General features: G+C 36.3%; 3 protein-coding genes across 3 annotated transcripts; 2 read left to right on the forward strand and 1 right to left on the reverse strand.

The window, feature by feature from the left end:
• LOC140763010 (large ribosomal subunit protein uL11x-like) lies at nt 1–747 on the forward strand. The gene has a single exon (XM_073101031.1). It carries the CDS (start codon nt 63–65, stop codon nt 561–563), a length of 501 nt encoding a protein of 166 aa, XP_072957132.1. The 5' UTR covers nt 1–62; the 3' UTR covers nt 564–747.
• An 8355-nt stretch (nt 748–9102) lies between these two features.
• Nucleotides 9103–11655, forward strand: LOC140762835 (probable aquaporin PIP2-2). The gene is made up of 4 exons (XM_073100792.1): nt 9103–9508; nt 9838–10133; nt 10798–10938; nt 11257–11655. Exons 1-4 carry the CDS (start codon nt 9193–9195, stop codon nt 11368–11370), a joined length of 867 nt encoding a protein of 288 aa, XP_072956893.1. The 5' UTR covers nt 9103–9192; the 3' UTR covers nt 11371–11655.
• Nucleotides 11656–12831: 1176 nt separating this feature from the next.
• LOC140761943 (double-stranded RNA-binding protein 7-like) lies at nt 12832–18366 on the reverse strand. Its single transcript, XM_073099489.1, has 4 exons — nt 17945–18366; nt 14572–14831; nt 13402–13615; nt 12832–13311 (listed from the first exon to the last, which is right to left on the reverse strand). The coding sequence occupies exons 1-4, from the start codon at nt 18054–18056 to the stop codon at nt 12932–12934; spliced, it is 966 nt and encodes a 321-aa protein (XP_072955590.1). The 5' UTR covers nt 18057–18366; the 3' UTR covers nt 12832–12931.
• Between the last annotated feature and the right edge of the window lie 3573 nt (nt 18367–21939).

Below are 21939 nucleotides of genomic sequence, written 5' to 3' on the forward strand. Positions count from 1 at the left end.
TCTTCCCCGCCTCCCCAAACCCTAAACCTGACACTACAAGGCCCTCACAGCCGCCGCCGAGGATGCCGCCCAAGTTCGACCCCTCCCAAGTCGTCGATGTCTACGTACGCGTCACTGGCGGAGAGGTCGGCGCGGCTAGCTCCCTGGCCCCGAAGATTGGACCATTAGGTCTCTCCCCGAAGAAGATCGGAGAAGACATCGCCAAGGAGACGGCCAAGGACTGGAAGGGTCTCCGCGTCACCGTCAAGCTCACCGTCCAGAACCGCCAGGCCAAGGTCAGCGTCGTCCCCTCCGCCGCCGCCCTCGTCATTAAGGCCCTCAAGGAGCCCGAGCGCGACCGCAAGAAGACCAAGAACATCAAGCACAACGGGAACATCTCGCTTGACGATGTGATCGAGATCGCCCGAGTAATGCGGCCTAGGTCCATGGCGAAGGATCTCGCCGGGTCCGTGAAGGAGATCCTTGGGACGTGCGTCTCGGTTGGGTGCACTGTGGATGGGAAGGATCCTAAGGATTTGCAAACTGAGATCAGCAATGACGAAGTCGATATCCCTTCTGCTTGATTTATCGCGGTTCGTTTGAAAGATTAGGTTTTTTTTAATTATTATTGCTTCTCTTTTAGGTTTTGATGCGATTGAATTGTTGTCGGTTATCTTTTACTGTCACTTTTGGGAATGGTATGGATATTGTACTCTTCGGGAATTTTGTATGAGGTCTCAGTCTTAATCTGCAATGCTGCATTCTACATATGAGTGTTGTTCTATCCTCTATGTTAATCCTGCAATATGGAGTATGTGAGATATATTATTTGTCCTTCCTTTTTTATCTTGTTTTAGGTATTTACTCATTAATTTGCGCCGTCATTGTTATGAATGTATTGTACATGCAAATGAATTGTAAGTTACTTGATGAAGGACTATGATGTATGCTTAGAACTTTGTCATCATGTATGCAATTCTTAGTTAGTAGTTATATTGATAGTGGATTTACATGAAGGATATCAATGCTACAATGTATTTCTTGTTGGTTGACATTGCATCAGAATAGATTGAGTGCCTTAGGTGGTACGCAAAATATTATTTGCCTATTTATCATTTAAGTTCTGGTTGGTCGTAATTTTTCTTGCTTAATAAGAGGTCACATTTGCAGATCTAAATTTTGGGTTTTTATGACAATCTAGGAAGTGGTTATTCATGAAATTGTTTTGAAATGTCTACTAGGAAAATGGGGATTTGGCATGCTACCGCTGTTGCTCAAGTCCTCTTGAGGCATTTTCGGAGTTTTTTAGTGACAATTACAATTAAGTCTTTGGCCATTGAGGTTGATTATTGTTTAAACATTGAGTAAGCTGTGCACATAAATTTTCTTGTTGCATGGTCATGTCCATTCCTTGTTTAGTGTACAAATCTCTTTAGCGGTTAGGCGAAGCATTGTTTGCTAATCTAACTCCATATATCTGTTTCTTTAACTTCTTTCTGATCAAAGGGCTCATATTTTCTTAGTGCTTAAAGGCCATCTTCGCCTAAAGTTTCATATCAGTTGGGTTAATCTTGTGTGAGACTACTCTTTGCATTCGCTCCAAGAGTGTGTTTTGTATTACCTCCAATACTTTTCTTCATCAATGGCATGCCTTAAAGAAACGCTTGTTTGATCATCTTCTTCAGCATTGCATTTTGTGAAAATTTTAACTTAGCAAGAAGGATGTCATGGAGAAATAATGTGGACATGGCCTTGAGAAAACTTTGAATTGTTTGCTGCAATCTTCTTCCCCTTGCGACAAACATTGATATGAGGGGATTTGTTGCATGAATCAAATTATAATTGAACATAATTTAGAGCTTTAACAGTCACTTGTGAATGATAGTTGTTGTTGAATTTCACCCACCAAAACATGGCCCATGATGTGAGACAGTGTAAAGAGCTATGAGAAATGATGCAGTAGATCATCATCAGAGTCTAATCTGGTTGCAAGTTTATAATAGTTGATGCCTGATTAGAGATAGTAGGGTTCAATGACATTAAGCTAGGATTCCATAACTCGCATATTGTTGGACATTGTACAAAAAATCTTCTGATTGTATTACAATAACTCGCGAATGCGTGAAAATTTCTAATCATCAACAATATTATAAAAACATTTTGGATTTACATAAAAAGAGAGATTCCGGAAGTGAATTCTAGATTAATCTATGGGTTGCTGTCACTCAATAGGACTTTGCTGCAAGTCCCTGATGCCCTATCACTTTCATATCTCATAGCCTCTCTTTTTGACTTAAAAAGCTTTTATGCTTTTGCTCAAAGGGACAAATCTTGAGGAAATAGAATGTTGGGGTCCCTACATTCATTTTACTTTCTAATTCCATCCGTTTCCTGAATATATATATATAATTTATATATATTTTCTTCATAGCTTGCTAATTTTTCATAACTAGAATCGTTGATAAATCTAGCATTTATAAACATCACTTTTAAGAAAAGAATAGTTAGAAAACTCAGTGGTCGAGTTGGGGATTTAATCCTCTCTTTTGATGTTAGGATTAATGTTTGGTAAATTTTTCATTGAAATGTTATATACATATGATTTGGATTTGTTGTGGCTGTCTTTTAAGAGAGTTGGCTCATGGAGGGCTAGCTCTTTGTCTGCCATATAATTAGCCTACGATATATATATATATATATACTCCTCAAACTTAATCAAGCATTAAAATACCATGAAATTAGTTTTAGAAAAAAGAAATAAGTACTTTTATTCTTGTTTGTATATATCTGTTTCAGTTAAAAGTATTCATGTCAATTATTAAGATCACTTATAGATGTCAAAAAGTAAAGCAAAGATCATAGACTTTAAAGGTATATCATATTTAACTTGCGCATGATTCTAGTGTAGATAATGTATGCACTCAATTTTCAAGAACCTAGTGTTATATCAAACTTCAAGTTTCCCTTTGGTGCAAATGCACCTAAATAAATATCTGTTTGAGAAATAAGAACAAGGAAAAGTTCACACTCCACAATACTTGCACTAACAGGTAAGGCAGTGGAATATCCTATTATTCCTACTTCTCTTATTCTATCGAGTCCTATTAGTAGCCATTGTGGCTTTCATTGATAGCCTGGAACAAGTTGAAGATTGTAGATGATTGCCTCCATTTCCTCTACTCCACACCACCGCCACCACCTTTCCCCTCTTTTCCTCTGGGACTTGACCATAAAGACAACTTTCTTTTTGTTGGCTTATAGAGTTATAGATTATCCTTTGGGGACTCTGACTTTTAGGGTAAACTGGAAGGCACTAATGCCTTTTAAAGGCTCTTTATATGATCAATTGGTTTACCATGGTATGGAATAAGAATCCTCATCTATGTTTCAAAAGAAAAAAAAAATATATATATATATATAATGCTGCTAATATTTAAACTCAGAGAATACTCATAGTTAAATTATAAGTCCTTTGAATACTATCACATAGGTGGAATTACTTCCTATACTTAATTCTTTTTCTTACTATTTGCCATGATCCATCTGTGGTCCTTGCAAGCATTCCTTTTTCAACTTCTAAAGAATAAAGAAATTATCTTAGAACCTCCTTATCCTTATCCTTGCTTGCCTAACTTTGATGTTATCCATCTTCTTGAATGTTCCCGAGTACTTATTAATTCTTTCTTAAATCTCTCTAGAGTAGTCTGAGTGGCGTTTGATTTGTTAAGGAGTCAAGTAAGACCACCCTTGGAGATGTGGACATCTGGATACCCCTACCCTAAGTTGAGTACTAAATTTTGTTACATAGTTTAATCTATCACTATGGGATGCAAATTATGGTGATCTTTAATACCAATTCATGTACGGTTTGCTATTAGTTTGTTAGTCACTATCAGGTAAGTTTTATTATTTCTTGATGACTAATGGTGCAGCATTTAGTTAATCCCCTTTCTTAGTTGACAATCTATGTTACTTTACTTTTGATTATTTATGATCTTTCTTTTTTCTCGTTGAGAAACACCAATCAAGAGATGTTCAAACTCGTTTTAAAAGATATGGAATAATATATGAAATCGATTCATTTTAGCACTAATTACAATGCAAATTATAAAGCATTTTTAAGTTAATCCTGAGGACTCATATTCTTTGGACTCGTATTAATATACAAGATCGCATTAATGATAGCCAATTAATTTGTCTATTAGCTATGTTAATTTATTCTAATAGAGTCGCCTATTTCATAAACAATGTATAGGGTTTATCATTTGGTAGTAGCTCGCTTAGACTTGAGCTCTAGAAAAACTAACAAAATATTAGACGTCACCATGCACCACCGACCAAGGAAAGTGACTACTTACGTGGACATCCTTGTGGTCCCTAGAGACATGGGCCCACTTATCCACGTCGGACAACCGCCGAGTCATCTCCGGCCACTCACGTTTGTACAACGCGAGACTTAATTCTAACACTCATCCATTTGTCTTCATACGTTGGGAATTATTGGTGTTATTTATTCACTCTTTTCTAACTAAATTCTCATCTTTAGTCTACCTTTAAATTATTTGCCTAATATCACCTTAGATTAGAGGGTGTATACGAGCAGAGTTTGAGTTTGAGCGAGCGGGGCTTAGCTTGACTTGTCTTGAAGTTAGTATAACTTTAGGTCGAACACAGCTTGAGCTCTAGACGAGCTTAATTATACGAGCTTGGCTTAGCTTATTGAAATATCAATGTAACTCAAATTGGCTCGACCAGCTCGATCTAAAAACTCAATGACTCCACTTTTAATACACTTAGAAGGAAATATATTTATAAGAGAATATGTTACACTTTTGTAAGAAGCTACGATTCGACCTAAGTTGGCTAGTTTAATATAAGCTATTTTAACTAGTTATGCTACATAAAACTTTTTATATATAATATTATTTATTATATTATATCTTAAGCCTATTTGAGCTAAGCTTGAGCGAATTGATTCTAACTCGGTTCAGCTTGATTAAACTTTTGAGTTAAATTACTGAAAAATGTTGACAAGCAACGACAAAATACAAAGGAGACTGAGGCTAAAACTGCAATGATGGGGACAAATAGAGAAAAGGGGGACACAAGATTAAGAGAACGAGGAGTAGATTTAGAAGATAGTGGGAGGGAGAAGGCTAAGGAAACGACAGCAAAAAGCTCCTCGTCGTTGTTGGAGAAGGAAAATATCAAGAATAAGAGAGGAGAAAGGATAGGAAAACTTATCTCCCTCCACTAGCCACTTGGTTAGAAGAAGAGAGGAGAGCGAGAGATCATCGGTGACACCGAGAAGATGCCTTCACAAGGAGACCAAGGAGAAGAGATCGTCTCTGACCAGTGTAAATTTACTTCTGAATTATTTTATTAAAATATAATAATCTATATCAATAAGTATATGATATTGAGAGATAATTTAGGGTTAAAAATGTAATTGAACATATTTTTGAAAGAATTAAGATCGTATACTGTTTTGACATCAATTACACGTACCACCGACCATGGAAAAAATTGCCCGCTCACATGACAAAGACGTTTGCGCACAGTGAATTACTATTCAATCATAAACTAAGCACGTTGAATAAGAATAAAATGAGGATGGATATCCGACGCACTAGAATAGAGTTATTCTCCCAGCTACTTATCCGAGTTTGGTACGACTTTAGCTCTCAATCTCCGACGCGACGTGGTTTAGGTAAGCACGTACAGTGGAGCCCATCCAATTAAATGGGAGTGATGCGATGATTCCTCTTTCAGCCTTGCATCTCTTACCTAACCCTTCTCCACCTTCACTCACAGATCACAATAACGATGAACATAACTTTCTATTCTCGGGGTAATAGGAACATATTCCTATTATGTGAAACCTATTCCGATATACTCGAGATTGGAATAGTTATATCCGAATAAGTTGACTCATATGTCTCGTATAATTATTGGAACTTATACGGAGGAGTTTTTTTTTTTTTTTCCTTTTTTTCTAAAAAGAAAAATAATCTAAAAGGCCGTAGAAGACGGGTCAAAGTACAACCATAAGATAGGGTTCTACCTCAGTTAAGAAGCCAAACGATTAGTTTCTCTAAACATATGTATAACTTCATAATTTTGAAAATTACTAGTTAGGCCTTTTGATATCTTCAATAAGGACTCGAACGGTCTAGAAAATCTTTGACTTGATTATTATGCAATTTTATCAGCAGGAGTGTGTGGGATTCGACGATAATATTGGGAGTGTTTTTGTTCTAAAGGAAGATGAGTGCCTCACAAACAGCCATTACGTGAGCAACTAAAATCAAGGGAAATAAATCACATCTTAACCCTGCATAAATAAAAACACAATTAGGCTATCGAATCACAAAGTCAACCCCTCAAATTTCATCCTCATTGATGAAAGATTCGTCGCATCCTGAGAATGGTAGTTCTCACCAAATAATGGAAATATTAATTACAAACATAAACAAATAGAGATGATCTCAATATACAGCAGCATCGATACTGTTAAACAATAATTTTGTTTTCTAAAATACATAAAGTCAAATGGGCTCTTAAAATTGTTAATCAAAGTGATAAAACTTCTGAAAAGCACTCCTCCACTGTTAAATTAAAAGCACTCAAAATTCCAAACTTATATACTTAAGAGTAATTTCAAATAGGAAATACTATTTAGGGCCAATTAATCTGGCCCATTTGAAGGCTGTCAATTTCATAGCTGACTCAGAACATGTTCATCTGAACTGGTCCAAATAAAACAGGATATGACCCATAGAAACTTTTGAAACTTATCATGTTTTTGTTCTTTCTAATATTTGCAAAGATCACTGTACTTTGCTTTGACATTAAAATTAGGACAAGATTTTGTTTGTTAAAATGGACTCCAATATTAAGCCTCTCACTTTAGCCTCTCGAAAAAAGAATAAAATATAGTTTTACTTCAATTCCGAAAGCCGTAGTTATGTCTAAAATTAAATTACCGTTAATTTTTCCAAACTAAATAATAAATATATAATTTTTTCTATAAAAAAATTAGTAGAAGAAATTTTTTCAACATAGTAAATATTAAAATATCAGAATTACTCTTCTCATTTCTATTTAATTGGCTTATCATATCTTATCATAATATACATCCATTTGAATTTAAAAACATGTGTAGATGATTCAAACAGTATGATTATTATGGTAATTTATACATTCTCATACAAATAAAAGCTGGGGGATAGTTTGGTATTAGGCATTAGGGGAGTAAATATTAAATTTACCCAAAGATATATTAACCTATTTAAGGAGAAGGTAAAAGCGTAATTTCCGCATTTTGGCGCATGTGCGGTTTTGCTGCGCTGAGCTGGATAACCCTCCCGAGATTCCGGCGACAACTTGCATGCCCAATACGACAGTAACCCGCCGAGTGGACGCACGAGCTGCCACGGTATCCGCCCGCCCCCCATCTCCGCATCTGCGCGAATCACGAGGCGCATGTCTGGGCCCCACTTTCCAGAGCCTTCCATTCTTAAATGGTTGCCGCGCCAAACCGCCACTCTCCCTCCAGCCACACAGCTGTACACGTGCCACTGTTCGACAGGTGAGTCGACTCCGTATTGCTACTCATTCAGCCGGCCCCTATTCCTCCACGTGGCACGTTCCTATTTGATACCAAATACGAATAACTCTTTGCCAAGCAGTACGTGACAAGTGTCGAATCCCCCCCTCCCTCTCGTCGCGCTCGGGCTCAAGACAAACGGATCGAACATCTATTTTACTATCTTACTACTCTTTGATTGAATTGAAAGTAATGCATGCATACCCTCGAAAAGTTTCTTATTTGTTTTGTACCCCTCTCAGAATTTCGTATTTGTATGAATCCTTTTTAAAACCTTTTATATGATTTTTTTTTAGTTACTTTCTGATAATAGTTTATAATTTAGAGAGTAATATATGTAAAAAGAATAAAAGTATTTTGTCATTTTACCCCTATTGATTTAATTTTATGTGAGAAACTCGTGCAAACAAGAACTTTCTTTTGGGGTATATATATATATATATATATATATATATATATAAAGATTTTTATATGGGTTTATAGGCCAAAAATAATTCTCTTGATAGGTAGAAAATTTCAGCCATAATTTTGCAGGAAAAACAGATAGTTTATGAAATAATTTTAGTTAAATTAAGGGTAAAATTGTAGTTAAAATTTATCTGTGAAATAATTTGAATAATGTTTCTAATCGAGAGCTAGAGTAATTTGATATTTGATTACAAATCTAAGACGATAATTTTGATTTAAACAAAGGGGGATAAGTATTCTTTAATGTGGATCAACATAATAGAACTAAAATTTAGTATTAGCAGTAGTATATATCACATTATTTAATCACTCATGCAGCGTAATTTTGGTCCAATTGGAGCTCAAACTTTTGTAACAGAAAATAAATTCAAGCAGTTTATAAGATGATTTACTAAATTATGAGGTTTGTTTGTAGGCTATCGTTCGATATCTTCCTTTTTATTACGTATTAAACTTATATCAGTCTTGTTAAAGTTAATAAAGTTTATGTGTCTACTACGGCCTTCTCTTTCTAAAAATATAAGAAAAATCTTAGAAATAAAGTTTAAATTTATTATATTAAATATGAAATCATTCTAAATTTTTAAAAGTTAGAGAACTATATTTTATCGGAATTAATCCGCCCCTCTTTGTTCAGTGCACCACCTCTCCCTCTCCCTCTCCCTCTCCGTCAACTTCATAACTTCATCATTAGGCCTTTTAATTTTAATTTTTATTTTTGTTGCATCACAAACAATGGACCACCAATCAAAATAATCGAAAATGAATTAAAAAGAAGGAAAACAATCTTATCCGTTGGTTCCTGCACCAACGGTCCCGAACCTAATCAAAACACGGTGGGGCCCGCTTAAGTTTTGACGTGACTTAATGATGAGGGTTTAGGTCGGTTGAGGGCGGCAAAATTAATCACAAAAAAACCCCAAAATAATTAGCGAAATTTTATCTTGGAAAATATTAAATTCTAGAAATAAAACCCCACTAAGCTTTCGTTCTTTGTCTGCACCCAACCCCTACATCACCATAAATAATACTACCCCTCACCTCCTTCAACTCACTCCTCACTGAAGCCTTTAACACTTCCATTTCCTAAATTATTTTGTGAAAAGAGAAGAAAGAAGAAGAAGAAGAAGAAGAAGATGGCGAAGGACGTGGAGGCGGTGAGGGAGGGGGGAGAGTTCACGGCGAAGGACTACAGCGATCCGTCCCCGGCGGCGCTGATCGACTTTGACGAGCTGACCAAGTGGTCGTTTTACAGGGCGGCGATCGCGGAGTTCGTGGCGACGCTGCTGTTCCTCTACATCACCGTGGCGACGGTGATCGGGTACAAGCACCAGTCGGATCCGACCGTCGATCTCACCGACGCCGCGTGCAGCGGCGTCGGGATCCTCGGGATAGCCTGGGCCTTCGGGGGCATGATCTTTATCCTGGTCTACTGCACCGCTGGCATCTCCGGTAGGCTTAATTCTCTCCCTACATCTCTCTCTCTCTCTCTATCTCTCTCGGTAGAAGAATATACTCGCATGGCGCACGATAGCTTCTAAATTAGTTCCGTGCTACTGTGCGCCAAGAACTGAGGAGGATCTTTCCTAAAAAGATCGACTTTTCCTTCATAGATTTAAAGCTAACGAACCAAACCTCGTATATATATTGAATTGAATTGAATAATTTAAAAAATAGAAATAAAAATAGACTGTCGTTTTACGTCTTAAAAATTAAAACGGAATTTATATTGATTATGCAATTAAGCCCTTGGCAAATTTATATATTCCAAATGCATGCAGGTGGTCACATTAACCCGGCCGTGACGTTCGGGCTCTTCCTAGCCCGGAAGGTTTCCCTCAACCGGGCGTTGCTCTACATGATCGCACAGTGCTTGGGCGCCATCTGTGGCGTTGGGCTCGTCAAGGGATTCCAAAAGGCCTTCTACGTCCGGTACGGCGGCGGCGCCAACGAGCTCAGCTCCGGCTACTCCAAGGGTACCGGACTCGCCGCAGAGATCATCGGCACCTTCGTCCTCGTCTACACCGTCTTCTCCGCCACCGACCCTAAGCGCAACGCTCGTGACTCTCATGTCCCTGTAAGTAACTATACATACTGATCGGTTCTATTAATAAATTTTCTGGTCAACACTCGGTTCTTGAAAATGTTTCGAATTTAGAATGGTATTATTAATCATAAAATAACTAAAATACAGGGTGTTATTTAAATTTTTTTCCTTCCTTTTTGTATTTGGTCCCTAGTCACAAATGCTGAAATTGGTACAGTGGTCCTTTTACTGTGTACCACACCTATTGCTAATTTGAGCTGGAAGTGTCTGAATGGAAGTTTTCTCCTAGCATGCTTCTCTGGATGTAAGGCTGAAAGTGCTGAGATCTATGAGAAGATCATATATTAGAATTGTTTAGTTTTGAGGGGAGGTCCTTTTTAAAGGGCTTCTTTTGTACTATGTTTTGGTTTGGTTTTGCCCCTCTACCAAATATTCCTAGTGGGTTGGGGTGAAATGTCAAAAAGATGACCCACTTGCAATTTGCACCTTTGCAAAAAGTTTAGAAAGAGTAAAAGCTAATCTTTGATCATGGATATCACCAATACCTAGAAGACAACTTAAGGGAATAATTCTAATTCCTATCATGTGTTGTAACCTACCTTTTCTTTTTCCTTTTTTTTTTTTGAAAAAAAAATCTTAAGTATTACAATTTCAAATGCTTATTTGTTTAAAAAGATTGGGTCTTCTTCTGTAGGTTTTGGCTCCCCTTCCAATTGGGTTTGCAGTGTTCATGGTACACTTGGCCACTATCCCCATCACTGGTACTGGAATCAACCCAGCGAGGAGCTTTGGAGCTGCTGTGATCTACAACAATGACAAGGCTTGGGATGATCAGGTACACCAATTGTTCTTTCCAATGTCCCTTTCCTGAATAATGCCTAACATTTATCCCTGTGGAAAAAATATTCAGTGGTGGTCCCTTATCTGATAGGGCTCTCTGTGATCATTTTTTCTACAACATTGAGCTAGTAGAAATCTTTATGAAGGACCACATCTGTATACATATATATATATATATATCACCTAACCTCCCATTACAATCTTAGCTATGTCATCTGCAGTAACCTTTGAATTAGCTTCAACTACAGCTTTTCAATAGATGAGCAAAACATAGAATCTCATGAAAGAAATTTCTTTTTGTTGTGTTGTGCAGTGGATATTCTGGGTGGGTCCCTTCATCGGAGCGGCAATCGCCGCCGGCTACCACCAGTATATCCTGAGGGCTGGAGCTGCCAAGGCTCTGGGTTCCTTCAGGAGCAATGCATAATTCTTCCTAGCCATGTTATTGCCTGAGCTTGGAGCTTTGTGATGGAGCAAGAAGTTGTAGATACATAAGGTCTTCAATGTGCTCTGCTATCTATTCTGTCATTTGTTTCAGCTCTGTTGGGTTTCTGCAACCAAATTGTATCATGAGTGCAAGTACTTTTGAGTGTATCTGGGAGTTATCTTTGTTCCTCCCATCTGTCCGTCTCTCTCTCTCCAACTTCTCGGTGTATCTGTAATTATGAAGTTGTACTTTGTTGCATTGAGTGTTTGCCAATTTGACTTCCAATTCTACTGTCTCCATAGTTCTAAATTTTAGTAGTAAAGTTGTGGTGGTCTTACATTATATTTGGTTTTAGTTGCAAAAAGTGTGCTCTCTGAGGTGTCTAAAAATATTGACATAAATGTAGCCCAAGAACTATGAAAGACTTTTAAACTACATTATTTAAAACATCATTATTTTCATAGAATATTTTTAATAGATAGTTGCTGAAGTGACTAAAATACATATAAATTATTAACATATCTTAAGTTTTCGAAGTTTACAGTATAAAATATTTATAACTGAATTTTCGTTCTTGTAATATGATATTGGTAATATTATATAGCTTTAGAATAATTTTAAATACAAGAGTAGAATAGTTGTTTATTAATCTAAATCTAGTTTGACTAGTGATTAGTTAGATTTAACTGATGAGATTGTTATGTTTTTTTTTTTTGAAAAGATTCAATGTTTTTGGTGACATATATGACATTTTGAAGAATATAGTGACTATTATGATGTTTTAAAACTTTTTAGAGGCAACTACATAAAATCCCAAAGATAAATCCTATGCAGCAAAACCCCAATGTACAAAATATTTGTGTCTGAATTAAGTGTGACATGTGTAACAGCTGAATACGTTCTTTTGTTAGGTCTCAAAATTAAGAAATACGAATAAAATGGCATGCTTATCACAATCGTCACCATAACCTTTATTAAACTTGGAAGAATGCAAATAGATTAAGGCACAAGTTCTTAGCACCGTGCGGTATTAGGTGATGAACAAGATAATTAGGTTCCTTTCCTTTAGCTTCAGTGTGTCTTGGATTGTTTTTTTAAGCTATAAACTCAACCTTGATGTCTCTGAATTATTGGTTAGTGATTACTATATATTATCTTCTCTCGAGGTTATTTATGTATATTGGGTTGTGACGTAGCTGGCCTTCTTGAATTATATAAAGATGTACGGAATGCATAACTGGTTCTACAGTGTAAAAGTTTAAACAAAACCTTTGCTGCTTATAGGTGATTGCTTATATCTAAGTTATAAGCTTTATCATCAAACTATGAGACATGAATCACAAGATCTATACTCATCTAAGAAACAAAATTGTAGACAGATGGGGTTCTTTCAACACTCTATATTCTCTTCTGCATTTGCCATGATCAAGGAGAGAAAGGAAATAACTGAGAAGAGAAAGATGAACAAAAAAAGGAAGATACTCTAAATAGATTCTAATGAATGTCAGAACATCAACCATGGTCCATTCATCAATATTGATGTCACTTTTTCCCGACATTATTAGAACTCAATCCCGTTATAGGAACCATTTGCCCCTAAAACTGGATTGATTATACTATGCTGATTTTGATTCTCTACTGGCCCCTCGCACTGGACTTCAGAATACTCCTTGGTTGTCTCAAATATCACGCCATCACTCTGTGCAATTTCTGAAGCATCTTCCACCTTCAAAGTTCCGGATTCATCTTTCTCTGATTTTGCTATTTGCTCATCCTTGTTCTTACGAGGAAGCCTCCTTTTATTCCATCGCTTCTTCAAGTTAGCCTTCTTCGGTTTAAGTTGTTTCACGGATTCAATTTGCACTTCTGACTCCTTACCCTTCTTTTGGCCGGGAACTACCGTATACTGTGAGGTACCATTTGCACCCATCTCAGACTGGCCTGCATAAAAAATTCCAGTATGCCTCAAAACATACATACAAGTTCAAATCAATTGTTTTTACATTCAAAAAATAATGTATGACAGCCTACTCTGGATTGCTAGAAGAGCTGTCCGGGCTGCTTTTATTTCTGCTTCTTTTTTCGTTCTTGCTGCAGCCCCTATATATTGTATCCCACCAATCTCAACAGTACATGTGAATGGAGTGGAACCTGACGGCTGTTTATTGCACACATAAGATGGGATTGCGTAATTCATTTTCTGCGCATATTCCTGAAGCAGATTCTTGCATAGTCCAGTTTCATGCTGGAAATAATGGTTTAAGAGGTTAGGAATTAACTAGAACATGAAATGTGGAAGCTTCTCGTATCATGAAAGAAGTGCACAATAATATACTGATGATGGTTAACAAAAGCATTAGCGTTCTGAGAAAGCAAGAGGGAACATATCCCCCCATGTATGATCTCACTGCATGAGTAAGAAAGCTAAACATAATTACCATGATAAATCAAGATCATTATGGGTATGACGGCAGTTTTGCTGAATTCAAGCATAATACACCTGATTGGTGTAAAAAATGATAAAACTTGGAATTAACAGGAGAAGATATTGATTACAAGCTTTAATTAACACATAGGGGAGATGGAATTGCTTCAGAAGATCATTTATAGTACTAAAAACTAAAAGTCAATGAGGATCATATGAAAACGTTACAAGAGGATATCAGTTCAGCTATTAAACTTAGAAGGGAAACATGTTAATTTCAATGGTGCATAAGATTGAGGAATTGCAAAATTAATGTTCTATAGCACTTTTTCTTCTTATTGTAATTTTTTTTTGGACAAACTTTTTAAGAAATGCTCATGGGAGTCTAATTTGTTTCCGACTCTGTAATTGAGATGGCCCACCACCAGGATTGTGGCTTTGAGCTATCAGCATCTGAAGTGTATTATATCGTCATCTTTCTTTCTCTCGTCTCACAAAATTAATTTGGTTCCGAGTTCCGATTCACAATTAACAATCAGCCTATAAATAAAAGCAACTCAATCCTATTAATTTGATTAAAGAGCTAAGGAAGCAGTGTGTTGTGATGTCTTGAGTTGTTGAACATATCAGGTACTATCCTAAGATTCATAGATACCTAATAGCATATGCAAGAAAGAAGCAGTCAAACATTAACTTGTGGTGAACACCTAATGCTATTTGCATCATGTATGTGATATTTTGAGTACAGAACTTATGACATAAAACAAAGAACTTACAACTGTAGGGATGCATTCAACCATCTGGCCTGACCTATGTATTTCCATGAGTGCAATCTCAGCAGCTGACTGCTCTGCTGCCTTTCGGTTGTAAAATCCAGGCAGAGAATCATATCTGACATTATTAACAATCACAGTGGACTTGAATACGGGCTCATGTGAAGGACCTTCTTTTACGGTATGGTATTCAGGAGTAGGAAGGCCAACTTTCTGTGCATACTCTTGCAGCCGACTTTTGAATACATAGCAATTAGCTACCCCTGAAGTCAAGTCAACATATGACAATCTGATATGCAAATTAATAGAGGTCACTATCTAAGCTCATGTAGTCACGAAGAAAAAGAGAAGGTACAAATGAAGTGATCAAAACCATTTTTATTGACATACACACTTTTCTTATAAGAAAAATAGTGGAGAAGAGCTAAGAGAGAAGATGAAGTCATGAAATGCAATGAAACATAAGATATCCTTTTGTCAACTTTTTATGTACCATGTATGAAACTTCTGGATACCTACATAAGCTTCAAGCAAAAATTAAAACATATGGATTATAAATAACACCTAGATGTCCACGAATACTGCTATGGTCATTGATGTACAAAATGCCACATTTTTATAAAAAGAAAGAGAACCTCAAAAAAAAAAAATGTAGCAATGAGGAAGAAAGCATGCAAGTCCTCTAACCCTTTTATCTTAAATTGAAGTGCACCTATCTATTGTATATATCACATAAAAAACAGTCAGAATCATATAATGGGGGATTCCTCATAACCAGATAAAGCACATTATTGCCTAGAATTTCCATCAAAATAACCTCAATTTCTCAAGCTTAGACGTTGCTAAAAGAAATAAAAATTAGATATATTAATCTCTAATATATTTTTGATTTCCACCAAAAACACACATTTTTTTGTACATACCTTGTTTTTGTTTTCTGTTTTTTTTTTAACATTTTTTCCAATTTTGCCCTGCGCCCATAAGAAGAGAGAGAGAGAGAGAGAGAGAGAGAGTTGTATAAATCATTTAGAGCCGCATTAAATGCATCTTTGACTTAATTAGATATGTTGATATTCTATAATAATATACAATTCTCTTCCTTTCCTCTCTCCAGCCAAAGGGAATAATCGACCGAACCTGTAAGTACTATATATTAATTAAAATTTCTCTTCTTCCTCTAGCCAAAGGATTATAGCAATGACATAATACATTCTAAGTTGTTACTACTACAATTCACAATTATTACTCTTGTAATTCACATTTTTTACTTTTGTAGCTCATAGATAATACTCTTTGTACTTCACAGCCATTACTCTTGTAGTTGACAGTTATGAATGTAACTCATAATTAGTTTACGTATGACGTAAATATGTGTAAGAGCAAACATTTATTACAGCCTGCATTTTCTTGAGGCAAAAGTAACGGAATAGTACATTTAAAAAAAGTCAAACAATTTTGTAAAATATAATTCACAAATATTGAACATAATTCGTAGTTATTTTTCGTAATTCATCATTATTTTACTTATTACATATATATATATATATATCTGTGACACAATAGATATTTATTACTGCCCAAGTCTTCCCGAAACAAAGATAATAGAATAGTACATTAAAAAAAGGTCAGACTAATTTGTAGAACATAATTCACAGATTTTTACGTAGTTCGTAGTTATTTTACATACTGTGTGTATAAGTGAGAGAGAGAGAGAGAGAGAGAGAGAGAGAGAGAGAGAGAGAGAGAGAGAGAGAGAGATAACAGGCATTTACTATTGCCTATGTCTTCCCAAGGCAAAAATATCAAAATAGTACATTTAAAAAAAAGACATACTAGTCCGCAAAACATAATTTGTAGTTATTTTATATATTATATAAATATATGTGTGTGTGAGAGAGTAAACATTTATTATTTTTGCTTCTATCCGAAGCAAAAGTGATAAAATAGTATAATTTACCAAAAAAGTTAGACCATATTAAAAGCATAATAGATTTCTCTCTTCTCATCACAATAAAAGGGTGGTCACAATTAGTATTTTATTCACCACTCATTTAGAGCATAGTCGGAAAGAAAAAAGAAAAACTTGGTTTGCAAGGAAAACGTAAAACGAGCATGACTTATGCAAATGAAAATAAAGTGTGTTTTTAGTGCAATATATATCAATCATGGATTTCCCTTTACACAAAATGTACCACATGTACACGAAACTACTCATCTCCTAGAAATTATCTGCAAAACTTACATCTATACTCAAATAAGACCATCTTAATGGATAAATATCCCCTGGTTTGCAATTTAAGAGAGAAAGACAAATATATACTAATTCTAGAGATTAATCAGCTATTCTAGAGTGCAATTTAGAACCGAGAGATTTTACACAAAAGTGAAAATACTAGAAAATATAGAAAACCTCATAAATTATTCCCTTGCACCTTCAATTCAAGCTATAAGCCTATAATAGCTAATTATCTCTTTGGCAAGGAAGAATATCAAACAAACAAAGAGAAAGAAAATCCATCCTCTGTATATATATGGAGAACATAATAGATGAGCTCTAAGTTGGAAATGAATGAAAATAAAAATTATAAGAAGCTCTATTGGTAAATAATTTCATCCAACATTGTACATCGCTGTCCTCCTTTTCATTAATTTATCAGTATGATCCTTTGGCTACCACTCCATTTTACATGACAGATATAGCTAGGCTAAAGTTCAACAATGAGGTTCAGATATTTCATAAGATTTTTCTATGCCATAGTTGAACAACTCCTTTGTAGGATTCTCATGCTGATCTGCCAGATGTAGGTGAACCTACAGCAAGTAAAAGTGAATAACGATAATGTTGTCTAAGGATTTAGTCCAACCTATATGACCAAGATGGACTGACTTATAAAACTGGCAGCCATAAGCTAATATTGGCTATCTTCTAAAAAATGGCAAAGCGTTAAACAATTCATTCCCCAATAGAACTTGTTCATATTAATGGTTCGGGTGCATTCAACATTCTCATGGGTATGGCATGATATTGCACCAGCAAGTACTATCATATCAAAAGTGTGCATTTTTAACCTTCCCCTTGTACTGCACTTAAAATTGAAGTAGCATATGCATCGACGTCTTTTATCGATTAAAATGCAAGTGTAGCCCTCGCTAATGGTCAAATAGCCAATATCACACCAAAAGGGTGTGTGATACGCGAGTCCTAAATGTAACGAATGGAAAATCTAAACAACTTATCATTTCCATTCACTCCAAATTAAGCCGAAACATGATAGCAAAATTAGAGCTCGAGAGCTCAAAAACTACACCATCAAACTGAATTCATGCGAAGTAAAATGACATGTAGCTATGCTATGACCACAAGAGAAAAGCTCACCAGGCGAAGTTGTCGCCGACGAATGCTGCAGAGCCGCCGCGTTTCCATCGGAGGAGTGCTCATACGACAGCAGCGCTGAGTTGGTCGGCTGGACGATGGGGTTTTGAGCCATCGAGTACTCAAATCTAGGGCTTGGAAGACCAAGATTGGGGTTAGGAATAGGGTTTAAGGGTTTTTGAGCTAGGGTTTTGGGGGCCTTGGGTCGGGGAGAGCAGAAGGAAGCTTACTCGGGTCGGACTTCGCTCCTGGTATGTGGGCTAGGGTTTCGGAGGAGGAGCGACCGCCATTGGGAGAGCTCGAGAGGAATGGAAGCGGGAAAAGGGAAGTGCAAATAGTAGTACAGCGAGTTACGCGACCACGGCGATCGGAGGACGCACTCGAGTGTCGACAGCAACAGAGTCCCTAGATATAAATGTACATGCTGAAAATAAAATAATATACAAGAAGGAAAATGAAGTGCCTCTTTTCAATGCTTCCACAAAATAAGTAATAAAAATAGTCATAGTCTGATTATCTACGAAATAAATTGCTACAAAAGCTTTCGTAACTATCGTTGTAAGTCGTCAAAAAAAGCAATCACACAATAGGCTCAAGCACACATTAAGTGGTGGTCGATAAGTGGAGTTGGCTTTAACAAAAAGAAGGAAGGGCAACATAACAAAGCTTCATGCAAGAGTAGAGATGGATGAGTAAGATGGCATGAGAGATCGCTAAGCTCTGAAATGGATGGCGATAAGAGGATGCAACAATCAAGTTGACGCAAACAAAGGCACCACCAATGGGTCAACATGGCCATCACTGAATCACTCCATTCCTATAAGCTACACGGCCTCGAAGGGTGTCAGTCGAAGCTCTTTGACTGAGATATTCCACCTCTCAACTAGACGGTGAGGAAGGATTGAGAAAAATAATAATCAAGCCGATACAACACAAAATAATAGGGTAACAAAAAAATTAGCTTACCAATAACTTCAATTAGAGAACCTGATGAGATTAAAACTAACAACTATATGAGGAGGGTCGAATAAGCAGAGTATACTTAACTACAATTTAGCTACTATACCTATCTCCCAAAGCTCAAAGACGAGGTAGTTTCACTTTTTGTTATTTAAAGTTTGTTATAGATTCTTCTTGAAAGACTTGTCAATCATGAAATTCATGACTAAGTTAGGACCTTCATCAAGTATTAGAATTGTCTTCTATATTTAAGTGAATGCCTTATTTAATGAACTCTTTCTAAGAGTACTCTATAACTAGGTGCCTCAATGCCATTGAAACTCTAAGTCTTGGCCTAGATCTCATATCCCTTCTTAGTCGCTCTAATACAACCATCGAGATTCATAATCTAAGTTCTCAAGACAAGACTCTGCAACAATGCTATCACGAAGGTAACCACTTATCACATAGAAACATCGATATCACAAGTCTTGGTTGCACTTTTGTCCACACCATTGCCATTTAATACCACTACTAGTGTTTTCCTCCAACTAACTCAGTATAGCTTTGCAAAACTATGCCATGCACACCACTATGCCCTCGAAGTCTCTAAGTACCCTTGGTCTTCTGAAATCTTGTTCATGTCCCCACTTCACATTCACAGCTAACTCATCTTGCGCTTGACCTTGGTTATATATATATATATATATATATATATATATATATATATATCCTATTTTCATTACCGTGGTGCTCCATGCCCAAGTTGCATCCTACACAAGATAGACAATTGAATACCGATCACTTACAAGGATGTTCGCCAATGCCTTATTAATATAGCACTTTACCACCTACTTCCTCTGCCTAGCTCTAAGGGTTTTGCAAGGGTCTATTCTCAATTGCCACTTTAAAGCCTATGAATCTCCAAGGACATCTCACGCCAAGAGTCCTAACTGAACAACATATGTTTAGCCAAACATGTCCATTCCAATGGACAAAATCGTCGAAAGGCATTCCTCCATTTTGTAAGTAACCACTGTCTCTTGCCTCAACGAAACCCAACAATTCTCCAAAGGTTCCATCAAACTAAGAGTCCCAGCCTAGTATCACATACTAAGATAGATTTGTTTGTCTCGATAGATTACTTTGTTACCAGACTATTTCTTATCGTTTGCATGCTCCATTATAGAGAATACCTTATGGCATAATATAGTGCTTAATGACGGCATAAGAGAAATGCCTCCCAAATTCTCAGCTCCATAGTGTCTTTGGCCTCATGTTGCAGACATTGCTTCTAGTATGTCTTGCTATGCAAATCTGCATTACGCACACAAGTCTTAGGCATGACGCTCCTCGAGTTTTATCGGGGACTCTTGTCCTAAGAATCTTAAGTTAGGTGAGTCAAGACCACTTAGCTCCAAAAGGAGTACTACCTATGCCAAATCAATACATTTGTAGTACTGTCATTTCCCAATCTGCTAAAAAATAGCAATTGCACAATTCATTTCCCACTACTCAAGGGGGGAATCCCCCTCTTTCCACCTTGGGGTTCAAAGGTGTTGTGGAATTTTATATTTTCCTTGCATATCTAAGAATATAATAAGACATATTGTACTCTATAACAAATTGCTCCTAATTATCAATATGTAAATAAATGTTAGTGTAGTGTTTTTGCTTGGGAGCCACATGCTCGCCTATGCACCCACATGGCACGTGTGACGTACATGACATGACGGGCAAGATCATCACACATAATACACTTGTACTTAAGATAATCCATTGCAGAATAAATCATGCTATCATCCAAATAAACATATCATATATAAATATTATAAATTATAATAATCATACTAAACCACTATATAATCTAGCAAGATCCATACATGCCATGACAAACTATCAAGATACATTGGGGTATATCGTGGCTAGCTAGTCGCAATCAGTTAGTTGCGGCGATGGGGGTGCGTGGCACCTCTATGCTTGCTGCCTGCATGGGTGACCATGTCATGCCCATAATTTTTTATTTTTTTATTTTTTTTTGGGTTGTGTTGTTACAGCCAGGACATCAAGCTTAACTAGATTTAGCTAGTTATTCATGTACATATTCAATTTCTATGTCATATTTTACAATACTAAGATCCACGCATTTCAGTATCTTATTTTCAAATGTTAGAAATATCATGTATTTGATATAAATTTTTATTAACTTTGAACTAAATTTTAAGTGGAGATCACATATTACTAATAATAGATTAACGATGAAATTAATTTAGCTCAAATAGTACTTATTTGTCATATATTCACTCTTAAATTTATTAATAGAAGTTAATGAAAATTAGCTCTGAAGTGGGTATCATGACAATAGAAAATGAAGAGAAGTGAGTTTAGTATCATATTGGATATTTAAGAAATGTTAGCACTGTATATAAGTGTCAAATTTTTTATATGTCTTGAGCCCCAAAAAGAATACTTATTTTGTGGGTAAATGATACTATGCAACTTAACTCACACGCGTGCCGCTCGATCTAACTTGGCTCGGTTTGCACGCGTGAATCAACATCGTGCTTATTTACTGCTATAAATAGCTGTTAGTTTGTTTAATTTATTTACTTATTTTAAATTAAATTTTTTATGATTTTTGGAATCAGATTGTTATTGTCAATAGTAAATCCTTTATCCAAATGTATGTCGGTATTTCATAAGTTCAGTTCATGCCTAATTAGGATGTTTTTGACTCCTCACGCTTCCACTTGTCTAAATATCAGCTTATATGCTTATGATAGACAGAAGCTTTGCTCAATAATTCTAATCACTAGTGTTTTTTGTCAGCTTTTATCACAGGACCTGAACAGTCTTTGAGTGTCAGACGCAAAAGTATGAGGTTCTATGTCTTATGGAGAGATCATAGAAATATGAATTTCTTCTATGGAAAATTTGGAGCTGTCATCAGATAGCTTATTGTTGATGCCATTTCATATGGAAGGATCATATCTAAGGTGGGACACTGGTTTCTCTATATGTTCCTAATCATTCGTTTTCCCTCAGTAACAACCCTTGTT

The sequence above is a fragment of the Typha angustifolia genome, chromosome 7, assembly GCF_048772165.1.
Source record: "Typha angustifolia cultivar Huaian chromosome 7, ASM4877216v1, whole genome shotgun sequence".
Taxonomy (NCBI): domain Eukaryota; kingdom Viridiplantae; phylum Streptophyta; class Magnoliopsida; order Poales; family Typhaceae; genus Typha; species Typha angustifolia.